The 18,012-nt window shown below is 38.9% G+C and overlaps 1 protein-coding gene and 1 long non-coding RNA gene across 3 annotated transcripts in view; one reads left to right on the forward strand and one right to left on the reverse strand.

Moving 5' to 3' along the window:
* The window catches only part of LOC109270465 (uncharacterized), a 137,598-nt gene extending 125,188 nt beyond the window's left edge, over positions 1–12,410 (forward strand). The window contains exon 6 of the long non-coding RNA XR_002081541.2: positions 10,906–12,410. This is a non-coding gene — a long non-coding RNA (uncharacterized LOC109270465). The remainder of the gene's footprint in view (positions 1–10,905) is intronic.
* Positions 1–16,382, reverse strand: part of CAND1 (cullin associated and neddylation dissociated 1) — a 42,535-nt gene extending 26,153 nt beyond the window's left edge. Inside the window, exons 1-2 of one of the 2 annotated variants that reach the window (XM_019455033.2) lie at positions 15,925–16,382; positions 4,762–4,905 (exon numbers count right to left, since the gene is read on the reverse strand). In XM_019455033.2, coding sequence (XP_019310578.1) covers positions 4,762–4,905; positions 15,925–15,992 — 212 coding nt within the window. In that variant the 5' untranslated portion in view covers positions 15,993–16,382. Of the gene's footprint in view, positions 1–4,761; positions 4,906–15,924 lie in introns of those variants that run through there. The other variant, XM_019455034.2, reaches the window with a different exon arrangement.
* Positions 16,383–18,012: the final 1,630 nt, after the last annotated feature.

Here is an 18,012-nt window from a genome sequence, read left to right on the forward strand (position 1 = left end):
AATTCTGCGTATCCCTCTCTCCCTCCCCCACTTGCACACGTGCTCTCTCTCTAAATAAACATTAAAAAAATTAAATTAAAAAAAAAAAAACTCAAGGGGCGCCTGGGTGGCTCAGTCGGTTAAGCGGCCGACTTCAGCTCAGGTCACGATCTCACGGTCCGTGAGTTCGAGCCCCGCGTCGGGCTCTGGCCTGATGGCTCAGAGCCTGGAGCCTGCTTCCGATTCTGTGTCTCCCTCTCTCTCTGCCCCTCCCCCGTTCATGCTCTGTCTCTCTCTGTCTCAAAAATAAATAAAAACGTTAAAAAAAAATTAAAAAAAAAAAACCAAAAAAAACCTCAATTCTTACTTCACAAAAAATTCAAGACAGATCACAGGACTAAAAGTAAAAGCTGAAACTCCTAGGCTTTTAGAAAAAAACAAGAGAAAATTGTTGCAACAAAAGGTAAAACTAAGGTTTCTTATGATAGGGAAAACAATTACCATGAAAGTTAAAATTAATTTATAAATTATCAAACAAAACTGAATTTAAAACTAAAATTAAAAACTTAAGCTTATCAAGTTGGGAGAAAATATAAAATATATGTATATATATGAATTGCATATATTTCCCCGCCTCAATTGGGAAAAGTCCAGCAAAAAAAAAAAAAAAAAGTATAACAAACACAAAACAGCACTGTCATCATGGACATGTAGTTAAAACTACACCTATACAAAAACAAAAACAAAAAAACTACACCTATACACTTATTGGAATGGCTAAAATTAAAAAGTGACAAAACCAAACGCTGAGGAGAATGTGGAGACAACTGGGACATTCGTGTAAAATGATACAATACTTTGGAAAACAACTGGGCAGTTTCTTAAAAATCTAAATGGACAACAGCAATTTCATTCTTAGGTATTTATCCGTAAGGAAAGACCTATATCCTAAAGAGGACTCATACAAGAATGTTCATTTTATCTCTATTCAAAATAGCCAAACCCAAGAAAGAAACCAAATACATAAATAGATATCAATGGACTACTAACCAGTAATAAAAAGTCAAGAAATACTAATACACTCAACATGGATGAATCTCACAGATATGGTGAGTGAGAAGAGCTGACACAAAAGAGGACATACTGTATAACTCCATTTATATGAAGTTCTAAAACAGGCAAAACTACTTTAAGGTAAACAAAACAATGGTGACCTTAAGTAGGAATGTTGTATGTGAGATAAGGATACAATTTTATCTTTTTCAAATGGTTAACCAGTCTTTAAAAAAAAAAAAAAAGTTCAACTTTCCATCACGTAGTTTCTATTCTATTTTACTCCATCTGTCCATTAATGCCTCACTACTGTGCTTAGAGAAACATAATAGTCTCTTCATATCTAGTAGGGCTAAGCAATACCTCTCCAACTTCAGCAACTGATATACTTTTTCAGACTTTTCTTGGCAAACACCTGCCTCCTTCCCTCTCCCATCAAAATATACTTTAGAATGGGGTGCCTAGGTGGCTCAGTTGGTTAAGCGTCCAACTTCGGCTCAGGTCATCATCTCACAGAGTTCATGAGTTCAAGCTCCACATCGGGCTCTATGCTGCCAGCTCAGAGCCTGGACCCTGCTTCAGATTCGTCGTCTCCCTCTCTCTCTGCCCCTCCCCATCTCGTGCTCTCTCAAAAATAAATAAACGTTAAAAGAAAATTTAAAAATATTTATTAAAATGTACTTTAGAATCAACTTGTCTAGCTTGTGGAAATAACTGATTTTTACAAGTAAGTTAGCACTAAGCTTGGAGAGAACCAACAACTTTGTTGAGTTATCCTATCCAAGGTCATGGAATGTCTTTCCATTTATTCCAAGTACATTTTTGTTAGGGGTCAAAAATATTTTAAAGTTTTCCTTAAGTTTTGAAAAAGATAAAACTATAACCTTACATACACCATACAATACCCTTACTCAAGGTCACCACTTCACATTTCTTGTTACATTTCATTCCTAGGCATTTTGTCTTTCTGTTGCTGTAACAAATGAACATTTGATTCCATGAGATATTCCAATTGGTTACTGCTTGCTTATATGAAAGCTACAGATTTTTGTTCATTACTTTCACATCGTATTACTTCACTGAATTCTTCCTATTTGCGTTAAATTTTTTTGACTGCCTTGATTTTTCCCACGTTCCCATGTACCTCTTCCAATTCTTACATGTCCAGTTTTATTACCCACTTGTCCTACAGTGACTAATACCTTCAAAGAGAATCTAGTGGAGATAGAGACCATCTTTGCTTTGTAGCTGATTTTAGTGTAAAGGTATCTGGTAATTTATTGGCTTTTGGGCTGAGGTATGAATGTATATGTTTGTGTACTTGTAATGCTAAAAAAGGTCTTGTCAACTCCATGTTATTAAATGTTTCCCTTGAAACAGGTAGTGAATTTTCCCTAGTCAGATAAAGCATCCCTGACCTGATCTGTTCTTCACTCCAATGACATATTAAGTAGGATATTGGTCTTTGGAAGGTGTTTCACTCCTCTAATTACACTAAGTAACCTAACTAAGTGTTCTGTTTTGTGTTGTTGTTGTTGTTGACCTAAGTGTTGTGTTTTGTGTTGTTGTTTTTTAATTGTCAATGCTGAATCTTACCAGTGCATTGACAACTGTTTTTTCTTCCTCTTATCTGTTAACACGATGAGATATACTGATCAAGCACATAATACTGAATTGTCCTCATATTCCTGGGATTGATCTCACTTGATCGTGGTCTATTACACTTACTATATTGTTGGATTATACTTTTAACATTTAAATGGTTTGTACCTTTCTTTTTTAGTATTATCTTCAGTCAGGATTTGTTATCAGTAGTTGGGTTTAAATAAAAGACAGGGAAGTTTTCTTACTTTATGTTCTGAAATAGTCCTAGAATTCTCTGTACTGGAATTATCTGTTCTTTGAGGTTTCAAAGACTTGTGTGAAAGATTTCTGGGCCTGAGTTTCTTTTGGGTGATAGGTTCTTTAACAATTTTCCCAAATTCTCAATAAGGCTACTTAGTAATTTACCTACTGTGATTTTCCCTCCTCCAAGAATCACTCTTGGGTTTTATCTCCTACTGTATTACTTTTGTTTACATCTTAATTCCTTTCTTTTTTCCTGAACATATGTCATTTCTTCCCCCAACCTGTTAATTTTAAGTATAAAAGGTCTTCAAAACATCAAAAGCTCAGGTTCCTAATGATACATCCAAGTAAGAGCTATGTACCTCTCAACTCTCAACCTGGGACAAACACTACTTTCAAAAGCTGGTAAAAGCTCAGCATATATTTTGAACAGAACTTAATTTTATTAAGCACAGACAAAAACAATAAAAGATAAAAAATCATGATTAAAGTAAATTATACTCATTTACATTATTCTGCATCTTATCTTTTGAAGACACATTTTATTTTAAACTTGCAAATGTCCCAAGTTAAAGAAAATTGTACTGCAGGTCTAGAAATTCTATGATGACCAATGATTTCTCACATTTTTGCCTGTTTTTACAGCAAGTATGTAAAAGCTTAGCCTAAAACAAACTTAAAACCTTTATAAATAAAATGCAATAAAAAAGTAATCATGAGACAATGCTTTATTTAAACTGATGCCTAATTATCATAGGGCATACAAAATGACAAAATTCCCTAATCTGTCATATGAAACTAAAGGTTATACTTTCTAATACCTTACTATGTAAATTGTTAAGGTTTTCTAGTATTTGATATGCATAAATTAAACTATTTGTTAATAGAATTTACTGAGAACTCAAATTCTGTACCTGATTACTAAAAGTAAGAGTCAAACTGTCAATATCATGCCCAATTAGATGCTCCTACTGCACTGTACACAAAGACAATTGGAATTCCCACAATTTTTAGGAACAATTCTTGTAACTGCTGTGTCATCACTGTTAATTTGGACTAACTATGGTTTTAACTGCTGCTATTGTTTACGAAGTCTTCTTATTTTTTATTTCCCTTGATCATTGGTTCTTAAATTTTCATACAGAGATGAATAGAGGCAGGGAGGCCTTGTAACCCAGCTAAAAAAAAATCAAGTCAAACAAGTGAAAGAACCACTCTTTCTGAAGTTTCATATATATATTTCACACAAATTAAAATACCATAGGTGCACTTGGGTGGCTCAGCCGGTTTAGCATCCAACTTCAGCTTAGGTCATGATCTCAGGGTTCATGAGTTTGAGCCCCGCATTGGGCTCCATGCCAACAGTGCAGAGCCTGCATAGAATTCTCTCTCTCTCCCACTCTCTCTCCCCCTCCCCTCCCTCCCTCCCTCTCTCAAAACTTTAAAAATATATAAATAGGGGCATCTAGGTGGCTCGGTCGGTTAAGTGTCCAACTTCATGATCTCTAGGTATAAGGGTCGAGGCTCCACGTTGGGCTCTGTGCTGACAGCTCAGAGCCTGGAACCTGCTTCGGATTCTGTGTCTCCCTCTCTCTCTCTGCCCCTCCTCCACTCACACTGTGTGTGTCTCTCTCTCAAAAATAAATGAACGTTAAAAATTTTTTTAAATAATAAATACCATAAAAAGCCACATCTAGTCAATATAGAAACTTTAAGAAGTGTGTATGTACCACTTACAAACATTAAACACCCACGACTCACCTGCAAACCCTAAAGAAAACTACAGAAAGACACAGCACAAGACTAAGATAATTTACCAACTATTACACTAAATTTTTTAATGGGGTGGTGGAGGTGGGAAGCAAGTAAAAAAACACTTACCATTTGACAGCTAAATTCTGTACCTCTCCATTTTTATCTTCCAGTAACTTCAAAATCATTTTCACTACTTTCCTTTCACTATCATCATCCAACTTGATGGAATCTTTCTGCAGTTCTGTCATCAAATCATTTGTAGCCATAAACCTATCAAAAAATTAAATTGATTGGTAATTAAACATTTTTAAGCATTAATTAAAAAAAAAAGATTCTCCTCCAGGTTAGTCCTGTTTTAAGTTACTGACAGGACCTACAGTGAATGCTCTTTCATTCTAATTAATAGCATCATTGCTTCCAGGAGGAGAAAGGCGCCTTTATTTTTTCTTTGCATGCAGTTTGAATTTTATCTAGGAAGCCTTTAACTACAAACATTAAGAATACCTTCTTGTTTAATATTATGTGTGTTGGGGCACGGGGGTGGGTCACACATTACAAAATTACTGGGAAACCTCCAAAATACAAATTCTCACCTCTACCCCACCTCCCATCACAAGGCATCAGGTGTATTTTCAAAATGATAAAGAGGTGATTCTAGAACATCATTCCATCTGACATCCAGACCCCTCAAAAACCACTGCCACAGACAAGTTTAATACTGAATAGTCTGACAAAAAACCCAGATTGATCAACTGTCTAATCTCAGCTTTAAAGTAAAGGGTTAACAGGAGATAAAAATAAGGTAAACAGATGTTCAGATTTTTTCCTCATATACCTCACCAAACAATGGTCTTAAAAGTAATTTCTCGTAGTAATATATAATCACATTGAAATAAAGCCTCTCAAATCTGTTTAAGGGCCAAATGAATTTTTCCCATAGTTCTTGGTTCTTCTCTACTTATTGAAATAACCTTACTTAAATAACAATTACTTAATGCTTTTCTCCTGTATTTGAACCAGATCCAGTTTGAGGAAAAGTGTAGTTATTTTATGTTACGTACAGAAATGTCAAATCCATGTTTAGGTCAATTAAAAAACACAACTATTGGAGCTGAAATGATAAATAGCTACACAGATAGTCTGGCAATATAGGCAATAAACTATGGGATAAGGACTAGCAAAACAACTTATTTAGGAATTTAAGGAGTTAGTATGTTCATTCACTTAATGCTGATTTGACAAAGTTTTAAACTATAATGCAAGTACAATTCTTACCAAGTTTTATAAAACAGCTTATAAAGAAAAGCCTGTGTTCAAATTGGCATTACACAAGGTAAAGTAAGCATGCACTTTTTTTAAATGAACACAGTTCTAATTGGAAGCTCCTCTCCATTTTATATGATGACAAATGAAATCAAAACCACACGATATTCTAGAAAATAAAAAACAAAAATGAGCAGCATACTAATGCAGGCACTCTACACACCTTAAGCCATTTAACATCTTAGCCATTCAACTTACATAAAATCCATGAAATAAAACGACAGTAGTTAGTAGTTAGGCGCTCTAAAGACCCCTGAAACGCTTATTATCTGGTTGAAGAGAATATGGCAATCTTCAACTTAGGTAAAAAAGCAAATAATCTAAAGGCAAAAAGTTGTTTTATGGTTCTGAAGGGAGTCTACTGGTACACAGGTTCTTTCCTTTATTTACCACTTATTTATTCACTGCCTATTATGCTACAAAGGCTGGACTATGAGCAAAGGACAAAAAGTAAACAAACCTTGGCTCCTGACCTCAGAGGAGTCTACTCATTTTCAAAAATCTATGATTAATCCAAAACCACAAGGTATCACCTCACACCAGTCAGATTGGCCAATATCAAAAATACAAGAAATAACAAGTATTGGCAAGGATGTGGAAAAAAGGGAACCCTCATGCCCTGATGGTTAAGACGCAAACTGGTACAGTCACTAGGAAAAACAGTATGGAGGTTCCTCAAAAAATTAATAGAAATACCATAGGACGCAGCAATTCCACTGATGGGTATCTGCCCCCCAAAAACAAAAGCACTAATTCAAAAAGATATATACACGGAGCACCTGGGAAGCTCAGTTGGCTGAGCGTTTGACTTCAGCTCAGGTCATGATCTCAGACTCTGTGAGTTCCAGCCCTGTGTCGGGCTCTGTGCTGACAGCTCAGAGCCTGGAGCCTGCTTCAGATTCTGTGTCTCCCTCTCTCTCTGTCTCTCTCAAAAATAAATGAACATTAAACAAATTAAAAAAAAAAAAAAGATATATGCACCCCTATCTTCACTGCACCATTATTTATAATAGCCAAGATACGGAAGCAACCTAACTGTCCACTGATTGATAAAGAATGATGGAATATTACTCAGCCATAAAAAAGAATGAAATCTTGTCATTTTCAACAGCATATATGGACCTAGAGGGTATTAAAGGGGATTCAGAGGCACAAACTCTAGTTATGAAATAAATGGCAGGGATGAAAAGTAAAGCACAGGGAATATAGTCAATATTGTAATAATTTAGTACGATGACAGATAGTGACTATACTTATGGTGACAACTGTGTAATGTACAAAATGAAAACTGTCGAATCGTTATGTCATACACCTGAAATATAACACTGTATGTCAACTATACTTCAATAGAAGTATTTTTTAATTAAAACCTATGATTAATGGTTAAACATTTTTTTTAAAGTTGAAATAAGCACCAGTAAAATTACCAACAGGTATTTTTACAAACAGATTGAAATAGTATTAAGTTATACCAAAAGTTACTTTTTATGGTGACCCCAAAACCAGAAGGTTCTAAGAATTGTTCCTGTTAATTTGATATAAAAATTTGCACTATAAATCATCTTATAAGAAAGTTGTTTGACGAGCTTAAAATCTGTCCATGGCAGATTCAAAAGACAATTTGTAAAATGTCTCTTAAGCATTTACTATTTTAGGTATGGTGCTAAGAACGAAGATGATAAAACAGACTCAGTCCCTTCCTCTTAACCTTTTCATCTAATACGGCAGACAGGTAAATGTACAAATCCCAATCTTACAGATTTTGAAAAATACTCAAGGACATTTGACAATCATCACACCAAAGAACGGACTATTGGTTTGGATCTCAAAGGATTAACACCTTTGAGTGTTAATTTGCATGGGGAAAGCTGGTTTGGGATTTAAAATTTTCATTTTTGTCTGTGTTAGTGTGGGGGTGGGGTTGGTAGCACCAACAGCAATGCTGAGGGATGTAACGCTTCAGAGTGAAGGGCCAAGAAGCAGTTAAGAATGGCTGGGACACAGATAGAAACCTAACAGGAAGAAGATGGAAATGTAGGTTGAGGTCAGGATAAGAAAGGTCTTATATACTCATTGACTATGTAGTGAGAACCTATGATGTATCAGGTACTATGCTAGGCTCTGCATAAACAAGAGATGGTAAAAGCACATAGTTCTGCGGTCCTGAAGTTTACAATAGTCAAATAGAGACATTTTAATTAAAAAAAAAACTACATATATGGGTTAATTATATATGTAATTATGAACAGAGATAAATGCTAAGAAGGGAAGGAAAGGAATATGGCACAAAGAGAACTCAATGGTATAACAAAATAACCTGATGTAGACTGCATTGGGGGTTGTGCACCAGGGAAGAGTGAGACCTGAAGCACGAGCAGGAAATTTTTTTTTTGGGCGGGGAGCAGGGAGATGGCCAAGTAAGCAAGGACCAGGAGGTTAAAGAGATTTGGGGGTCTTATGAGGATTTTAGTCTTTATTTGAAAAGCAATGGGAAGCTACTGAAAGGCATCTGAGGTAGAGATGGGGAGACTATGGAAATGATTAAATGTGCATTTCAGAAACATTACTCCAGCTACATACACTATGGTAAGAGTTTGGAGAGAACCAAGCTTCCTTCAGCCAAACTGAATGGAGAACAGTTAGGAGAGTTAGTGCAGCAGTCTAAGTGAGAAATGATGGTAGCCAGAATCAGGGTTATGACAATCAATGGAGGAAGAAAATTGGACATACAATCGATCCTCATTATTAGCAGAGTAAATGCATTCTTGTTTCAGCTCACACACTGTAGAGTATCCTCTTCTCTATGTATTGCCACATCTTTTGCATGTTTGTGCTTTCTGTTAGTAATTTTGCTGTTTAAAATGAACCCCAAGCATAGTGAAGTACTGTCTAGTGTTACCAAACTACAAGGCTGTGATGTATCTTCCAGAAAAAAATACATGTATTAGATAAGCTTCTTTCAAGCATGAAGTTAGTGCTGCTGGTCGTGAGCACGTGTGAATGAATCAACAACATAGTTTAAATAAGGTGTCTTTAAACAGGAATACACAAAACAAGGTTATGAGCTAACCAACTATGAAAATGTTGTGACTAGAGGCTCACAGGAACCTACCACTGTACTTCTAGAAGGCTTAGAATCACTAATTCAACATTCATAGTAACTTTATAGTACTAACTAACGAGAATAGTAAGAACCAATCATTTGAGATTTAAAAGGTTAAAGTAAGTCTTTGAAATGGATTAGATATGGGGATGGTAAGGGATGAGTTAGAAAATGGGCAAAGAAGGAGGAGGAAAACCACAGGACTTGGGCGTTACAGTCAGGTATGTACCCCTTCAGGAGTCTTATTGTGATTTAACAGCCACTGCCACATTGGATGGTTCAACCACTCATCTTACAACAGGAGAAACGATTAAGAAACCTGCCTCAACTACAGACTACACTGAATGTCCATTCCTCAGAATCCTAATCAACAAAATCTCGGCAAGAGTGAAGGTGTGAACACCATAAATCAATGCCCTGCAGCCAAAAGTGAGGACTGAGAAGGAAAAAAACTGTAGCTCTGCACTTCAGGAACTGATCTGAGGCTTATACCTCTATCTCAATGTTATTTCAAACCAATCTGATGCTTACAGCTAAAACATATTGTTTTCCTGTACATAAACAACCTCATAGAACATCCATCTCAGACAAGTTCACTTACCACAAAATACGGAACATCCCCTTTCTAACTCATTAAGTGACTGCTGCTTCTTCACCAATTAGTTTTGCCTCTGCTTTAGCCTTGCCCTCCGTGTATTAGGATGTCAAATGATGGAATTGCCCCACTTTCCAACAATCCAATCTAATGTGAAACTCCACTTCCTCAGACCCTTCCCAAAATTACCCAAATGAATAGGACCCAACATCTTTTTACTGAGACTTCGCATAGTGTGTGTTCTCCCTCACTGTAATGGTAATAAACCCAACCTGTGTCAGGGATGACTCTACAAGAGAATTTCAAGGAGTAACAAGTGGTAAACAGTCCTTGTATATCAAGTAGATAAACAAAGAAAATATCCACTGAATTAGTTACATAGAGCTTGTTAGAAATTTGGGGAAAAGTAGCATCGGTGATCTTAGGTGGGCAACAGCTAAGGAGTTTAGAGTTTGTCTTGCAGTCAATGGGAACTAGTGGGGAAGGCAATGATCAGCTGTGACATTAGGAAAGAAAACTCCAGTGGAAGAGTTACCAACAGACTGGATTAAAAAGAGGCCTGAGACAGGAAGACTAATTTGAGAAATACTCATCAGGGAACTAAATGAGACAGAGAAAGGTAGAAGGGTGACATCAAGGTTTTCCAAATTGGGCCATCTGGTAGATGGTAATCTAACAGGACAAAATAAGAATAAAAATGGCTTAAGACGGGAGACAGGGAAGTTAGAACGTTAACTTCCAGGCTTCTACAGGAGTCCTAGGTGGATGTAACCTACAGGCAGTGCCATTTCATTCATTATTCAATAAGCAGTTGGGGGGTACCATCATTAGGAATCGTGCCAGGCTCTGCAGTTAGGAACACCTGGCTTATTCTACTGAACTGAAAGTTCCTTGAGGTGATTAATTCATCTCTAGTAAATCCAAGGTAGAGATGTAGAAACAGTGGTAGAAACAGTGGTAGAAACAGACACCTCGTATTGCACAATGAGCAGCTCTCACAACCCTCCCCTCATGTACAAACACAATTTTACCCTTGTTACCAAAAGAAAGCTAAATAATACCGGCCAAGTGCATCATGCAGTGAACCAATTATCTTTCAAAGAACTTACCACTATCTCATTTTTTCTTATTTATTCCCTTAGAACACGAATTTAGGACAGTCTTAGTATTGTTCATGTAAATAAGACTAATTTTTAGCACTCTTTCTTCTTCCCAGTTTCCTCAATGAGGTCTTTCTTCTATTTTTCAGTGGTGAGCCTTAATCATTGCTGATAATCAGCGTTAGCAGTACACCTTTATCAAGAAAAATCACATAAGTGAAATCCAGTAGCTTACTGCCATCAACCAGCAAAGTACGTAAAAAGTGCCCAGACATCACCTTCTTAACCTCTACAAATCTATTTCTTCTGATTAAACTTACTTTTCTACAAGTACAAGTTGTCCAGAGAACCTAGCTAGCATTTATTGTTACATTATTGTAAATGCCCATGTAGTACTTTCAGCTGTAAGACCTCTACGGTCCTTTCCAGCTCTGAAAGGCTATGATTCCATACCAGACCTGAGGTTTTTATTAATTAGCATTTTAAAGTTTCCAAGAGAAAATACCTTCTAATGTCCAAAACAACACATAAATAAATAAATTTGGTAACATAAACCATTATCAAGCTAGGAAATTCTGCAATGCACTACAAAATTATTTTAAATTGTATCAAATGATATTAAAAAAAAAAAGATTGGGAGATTTTACAGTGGTTTCTGGAAGACATTTCCCAAAATCCTTACATGCTTTTCTCTCAACTCTGGAATTAAAATCCAATTCAACTAAAACAAGCACCTATTAAGAACCCGCAAGGCCAAAACAGTACAGGATTCAGTTCAGTGAAACAAGGTCCCCACCCTCAATCAGTTCCCTACACAATACTGACCCCCAGCTCCAGTCAAAATTACCTACTCCCTCTCCCCCAATGGAGTTTTGTACAGTGTGCTTCCATACTTATACTCATTTTCTCTACCTACAATTTCAAGGCCTAGCTCAGATCACTCTATGAACATCAACCTCCTGGCTTTCATCTTCTCTGCCACTTAAGCCTAATAACTACATACTGCCCTGGGTTCTTCACCTTTTTATAAAAATGTCTTAACCATTCCACAAGCATGGAGTATTACTGAGGGCAAGCACTAGATCTTAAACATTCTGTAGTCCTTCTCAGGGAATTACTAAAAGCATCTTCTAGCACAAAATATTCCATAAGCCTGAGAAGGAACTGATATTTAAGTTCTTAGTCTTAAATGCACCCTAGTCAAAATTCTGGAGAAGTAACATAACATGGTAGCTAAGAGTTCATGCTCTGGGGGTGTCTGGAAATCCCAGATTTAATGTCTAACCCACCTTGGGCAAGTACTTAATTAATATCACCACATCTAAGATTCCTCAACTGGAAGAGAGATTGTTAGTATTCACTTTACTAGTATCATAATAAAGATAATTAGGATCAAGTGTACGAAGTCGACAGTAAGCATTAATGTTAACTATTATGTAGAAAAAAATAAAATAATGGTAAATTTTCTTTAGCTCTTGATTCCTCGTAATACCATAATTCAGTTAGTGGTGAAGCATATGAAAATAAAAGCAAAACTTTAGTTACCTCAACTCACTGAATTTTCAACATTAATATTCATAAGTGGAGCATTCACATGATTCATGAACACTAAAGTTTTCACTTTGTTATCTACTGTTAACTACTGGCACTAAACCTTAACATACCACCTTCAGGGACACCTCGGTGGCTCAGTTGGTTAAGCGTCCAACTTCGGCTCAGGTCATGATCTCCCAGTTTGTGAGTTCGAGCCTGGCATCGGGCTCTGTGCTGACAGCTCAGAGCCTGGAGCCTGCTTTGGATTCTGTGTCTCCCTCTCTCTCTGGCCCTTCCCCTCTCAAGCTCGTGCGCTCGCTCTCTCTCAAAAATAAACATTAAAAAAAAAAAGATACCACCTTCAAAGAATACAGAATACTAAAACACGAAAGAAAAGGACGTTAGACACCCCCCCCAACTGAACCCATGATTTAAATCTTACAAAATGATTCTTTAAAAATGCTGACATCTGAAAATTTTTGAAGCCTATACCCATTTCTTTACATGAATGGACTATGTAGTTATCCAGAGACCTAAAATTTCAGGCCTATTAGGGACCTTTTGTAATCACTCATGTACAAAGTGAAAATTTAATCCCAAATAAAGTAGCCTGCCCAAGATTTCACAGATGGTTCACAGAAAAGACTCCTTAGAACCCATGACTAGAACCCATATTTTGTGACCAGCAGGTCATATTCTCTATGGATTCCACCATGAGAATAATAATCTTCTTTTTTCCTTTTAGATATAGCATTGTTTTCTTCTGCCCTTAGCACAAGTAGTGCTAAGTGCCCTTGCACATGTTTGATATTCCAGACTTTTAACTTTGTCCTCAAGATCTTTCTGTTGGTAGATATTTTAAAACATGTAGCAACAAAGTATGATATTTATACCAAAATAAATTTCAAGTGAGAAGTTAAAAAGCATAATTTTAAAATAGAACACATACATTCAAATGTCTGTACTGCAATTATACAGAAAAATGTTCAAAATACTTGACTTCAAGTGCTCACTATTTTAATCAATCTGTTAAATATCTGTAATTTAATATACACAGTGCTTTAGTTCCAAAGACTTGTCTGTTAACTAGATGGCTTGAACATAAGACATGTCTTTAGAACAGAGTTAATAAAAATCTTAATGTCAAGGGGCACCTGAGTGGCTCAGTCGGTTAAGCGTCCGACTTCAGCTCAGGTCATGATCTCACACTCCGTGAGTTTGAGCCCCACGTCGGGCTCTGTGATGACAGCTCAGAGCCTGGAGCCTGCCTCAGATTCAGTGTCTCCCTCTCTCTCTGCCCCTCCCCCACTCACATTCTGTGTGTGTGTGTGTGTCTCTCTTTCTCTCTCGAAAATAAACATTAAAAATTTAAAAAAAAAAAATCTTAATGTCAAATTGCTCAAGTCACGGTTTCCACACTTATCTTTCTATAATGTTCACCAACTATTAGAAATATATCAATATTACACTTTTAGAAAAATAATCCACCAAGCAGTGTTTTGATTTACTCTGGCTGAAACTGGTAGATAATTCTTATCAAGTTCAACACTGACTATAACTTAACATCAGAGCAATATTTCTTTCATATAGTTTATTTAAAAAAGAAAACATGAAAGCATGTATGTATTATCTTTATAAGAAATTTAAGTATCTTCAGTCAAAAATCACATATGCAACATTCACATGACTTGATTTGTTTATACCAAACATATTACCCATACACAAGTCTCACTGGCTGACCAAAACAGTGCCATTATAGGAAAGTGCTACCTACCTCTAGTATGAAATTGCATACAATCAGAATGATATTGAGTACTTTTACAGAATGAGCCAAACTGACAGAAATGGGAAGGGGGCAAATCTCACCACACACTCTACACAGCCGTAAGTATGAATACACACACACACACACACACACACACACTTAAATGTGTGTGTGTGTACATATCACCCAAATATGTATTTCAATTTCAGTGTCTTGCACTGGGAGCAAGCAAAGCTCCAAAGGGAAGTAAACAGAATTCTAACTCTAAAAAAAGCAAAGAAAAAAAAAAAACAAAAAACCAAAACTTTTATTTTCTCCAATAATCTTGATTTTGATCTACACTACCCAAAACAAACATGTCTCTTCCAAAAAGTCACAACACTAAAATCTTCGGTATTAGCAAACCGGGTTTAAAAAGTTTCAAATGCAATACTTAACTCCCTAGGTAGCAAAACTTAAAAAAATTCATTTCTGGCTTTGAAGTCACAGAACCAGAACTGTATTTCACTGGCCATTTGAATACACCAGCACATCAATTTAATTAGGAACGTGATCATTACATTTTTCATGGTTCTCTTTTCACAAATGGGGAAATTTCTTCCTGGCAGATAAGGTCTGGATGGGTTTTCAGGTGTTAAAGGGTACTGTTCATATCTACATAAAACTTGTGTAGACTTATAACTTACAGCCTTAAGACTTTGACTTCAGCCACGATTTTAATAGAAGACTACCTATTCTTTTCTTTAAAATGCACACAAAACACAATCAACGAGCCTTAGAGAACAAAACAGGTATCAAAGAAATATAAAGCTTGTTTTTAGACCAGGAGCTTATTTATTCTGTGATAAGTAAGGATAGGAGGTAGGAAGGAAGAAATCCAACAATTACTGTAATGCAAAAAATAAAAATAAAAGAGAGAGAGAGAGAAACCAAGATAACCCGTGAAAATATAATATTTCTTCAATATGCATGCTACAAGGTTTGGAAACGATTGTACAAGTCTTCTGGAACAGAACTGCTAATAAATGAGGCTTCATATTCACCACCCTCGTATTTGAAAACTTCTATCAGTAAGATCCATTTGCTCATTTTACTCTTCTGTTTAAGGTTCAGGAATTCACCTTTCTGGCAGTAATTCTGGATATAAGGAAATGAGACTGGAATCCCCAATTCCTGCTTAGATTTTACCTGACAAGGAAAAATGACAAGAGACGCTGGCGGGAAAACCCTGCGAGTCAAGTTTCCCCAGCCGGGCTCCCCTCCACCCCACCCCCTTCTTCCCACCTTCCCGAAAGGAATGGTCCAAAGAAAAAGTTTATAACCCAATCCAGGAACAGCCGCCCCAAAACAAGCACATCATTGAAGCTGAATGCACCTAGGCCCACTCCCAGCTGCGGGAAAAGAGGCGGCACCTGGGGCCCGGAGTGGGCAGCAGCCAGAGCCCCAGCGAGCAGGGCGGCCTAGTGCCTGAGGCGGGCGGGCCGGTAGGCCCGGCCTCCCGGTCCCCAAGCCTAGAGCAACTCCCTTCCCCACAACGGCGGGTGATTTTGTCCCTTCACGCCACCTGGGACGCGAGAATCATGTCTCGGGATTGGGGGTGGGGGCAGGGAATGCAGTGGCGGCGTCTGGGGACGCAGAAGGGGCCTCAGAGCAGCGGCGGGCAACCGCCTAGAGTAAAGAATGGGGGGAGGGGGCTGGAAGGTGGGAGCGCACAGGAGCCTGCGGGAGCGGGGAGCGGGGTGGTGGGCCGGAGACCTCGGGAAGGCAGAGGGACCCGCCAAGGCCAAAGGGGTGGGGCAAGGCCTGTGTGAGGGCCAGGGCCGCGGATGGGGCACCCCAAGGTGGGCGCAGGGTCGGATTTCGGCCTCACCTGAAGTCCTTGTCGCTGGATGTCATTTTTTCCAGCAAATTGGAAATGTGGTACGAGGCGCTCGCCATGTTGACGGCCTCGATCCCGCCCGCTGGCGTTGCTGGTGCTGCTGCCCGCTGCCGGCGCCGCTGTAGCTGGGGCTCCTCCTCTCGCTTGCGGCGGCTCCCGCTTCCAGGGTCGCAGCGCGACGCCGACGCGGACTAGGGAGGCGCCTCGACAGGCTGCCTCCTCCTCGGCGAGGAGCGGGCCTGTCCCGGGGGAAGCAGAGGCTTCGGGGCCGGCCTAATGACGGCGCTGCTCGCAGGAGAACGAGCTCATGGGCAGCGAGGAATACAGCAGGGCCTCTCCGGGGAGCTAGACGCCTCTACTCGGATCCGTCTCGCTCCCACTCTCTCCGCACTCGCTCCCTAGGGCAAGAGGCCAAAACCCGCCTCCTTCGCTCCAGGGGCGGGGGCGGCGAACGCGGGACGCCACGGAAAGCTGAGGTCAGGGTTCACGAAGGTCTCCCCACGCACGCTGTAGAGACGCTAGTTAAAAGGCAATCCTGTTGGCTGAAGACTCCGTCAGTCTTCGCGTGACCCGCCTTTCAGAAAGCATGACAACGACCAAAAGGGGCTGTTCTCGCGAGACTTGAAAGCGACGGTTAAAGGACGGGGGGGTGAGGGGGAAGAGCATGCTGTAATATGAGAATAACTTGATTTTTTTTTTTTTCTGTACGACAGTACCGGGGAAGGTTTACGATTCTTAAGGAGTATAAGGCGATAGAGTACTGATAATTAAGATGCAGAGTGGCAACCAACATAAGAATTATTAAAAGGAGCTTTCATTTCGAATCGGACGCGTGGCCTACTTCGCCTTCACCACGGGGGAATAGTGTTGCCACGTGAAAACCACAAATCCCAGAATGCAGTCGGGGTTGTTACACTGAGTCAGGATGTGATTGGCTGAAGGAACTTGTAGCTTCCTCATTGGCTTCCGTGAGAGGAGTGGATGCCGGGATTTGTAGTCTAGCGAGGCAGTTGTGTTGGATAAAAGGTTTAGCTCCCCGCGCCCTTGGTTTCTGCCGCGGGTTCGGATTTCCTCTTGCAGCTCTTTTTGCTGTTGTGGGATGTCTGCAGAGCTTGGCTGCTGCGGTTTGGGCAGGCGCATTGCGGATCAGTTAGTGTTCTTGGCAGAGATGTAATAGAGATTTCCTAGCGCTAATCCTTGAGAATGATGGTAGTCTCATCCTCTGAAGGCAGCGGAGTCTCTGCTGGCTCCCTCAGTGCATGAAAGAGCTAGCTCCCTAAAGCAAGGAAGGTCAACGACCAACGATTGTATTCAGGCCTACTCGTTTTATTCAGATTACCTAAAGGACTATCCTCTGTAGTCAACTCTTATGGATTTAATAATCCTGCAGTTGTGTATTTTATTGTTTCCAGACACACACATACACACACACAGCAGTGGGAGATCAGATACCAAATCTTTTGCTTTAGTACCCACGTTTTTATCTGTTTAATTGGAATTGGAGCTAGCTAACAGGCCTTTCTAAAAGAAGAATGGGAAAGCCCAGTCAGGCGACAACGAAAATGGTCTCTCCTACTGCTCTTGTTAAGAAAAAGAAAAAGCTCCTTCCTTCCAACTATAAAATCTGACGCTTCCCTACTGTTCTTTCCTGTAGTTGTGTTTTCTAAAAGTCAGGCACTGTTATAATCAATAACGGTTAAAACCGATGAAATGTGATCTGGCCTCATAATTCATACCTAAATTTTCCCCTCGTTTACCCCCACATGTCCTTTTACTTTAATGCTGTGTTTCTCCCTAGTAGCACCGTGTCTTTTCACTCATTTTACCCAAGTCAACCATCATTCTCTAAGAGTTTCAGCCACAGTTGACTCCCTTGTGAACAACCTTTCCACAATATTTACACAAACTATGCTTTGCACATCACACACAAACAAGCTGGTCATTTACCTCGGGTGGACCCCAAGGCTTAAAATCTCAGTCATCTGGTGACAACATTTTTTTTTAGCCTGAATCTAGTCAGACACCAACTCATGTTTTCTCCATTTGTATATTAAATCCTTTCATTTTTCAGTTTCCAAC

This window comes from Panthera pardus, unplaced genomic scaffold (assembly GCF_024362965.1).
Source record: "Panthera pardus isolate Hobbes unplaced genomic scaffold, ASM2436296v1 HiC_scaffold_6, whole genome shotgun sequence".
In the NCBI taxonomy this organism is placed as follows: Eukaryota; Metazoa; Chordata; class Mammalia; order Carnivora; family Felidae; genus Panthera; species Panthera pardus.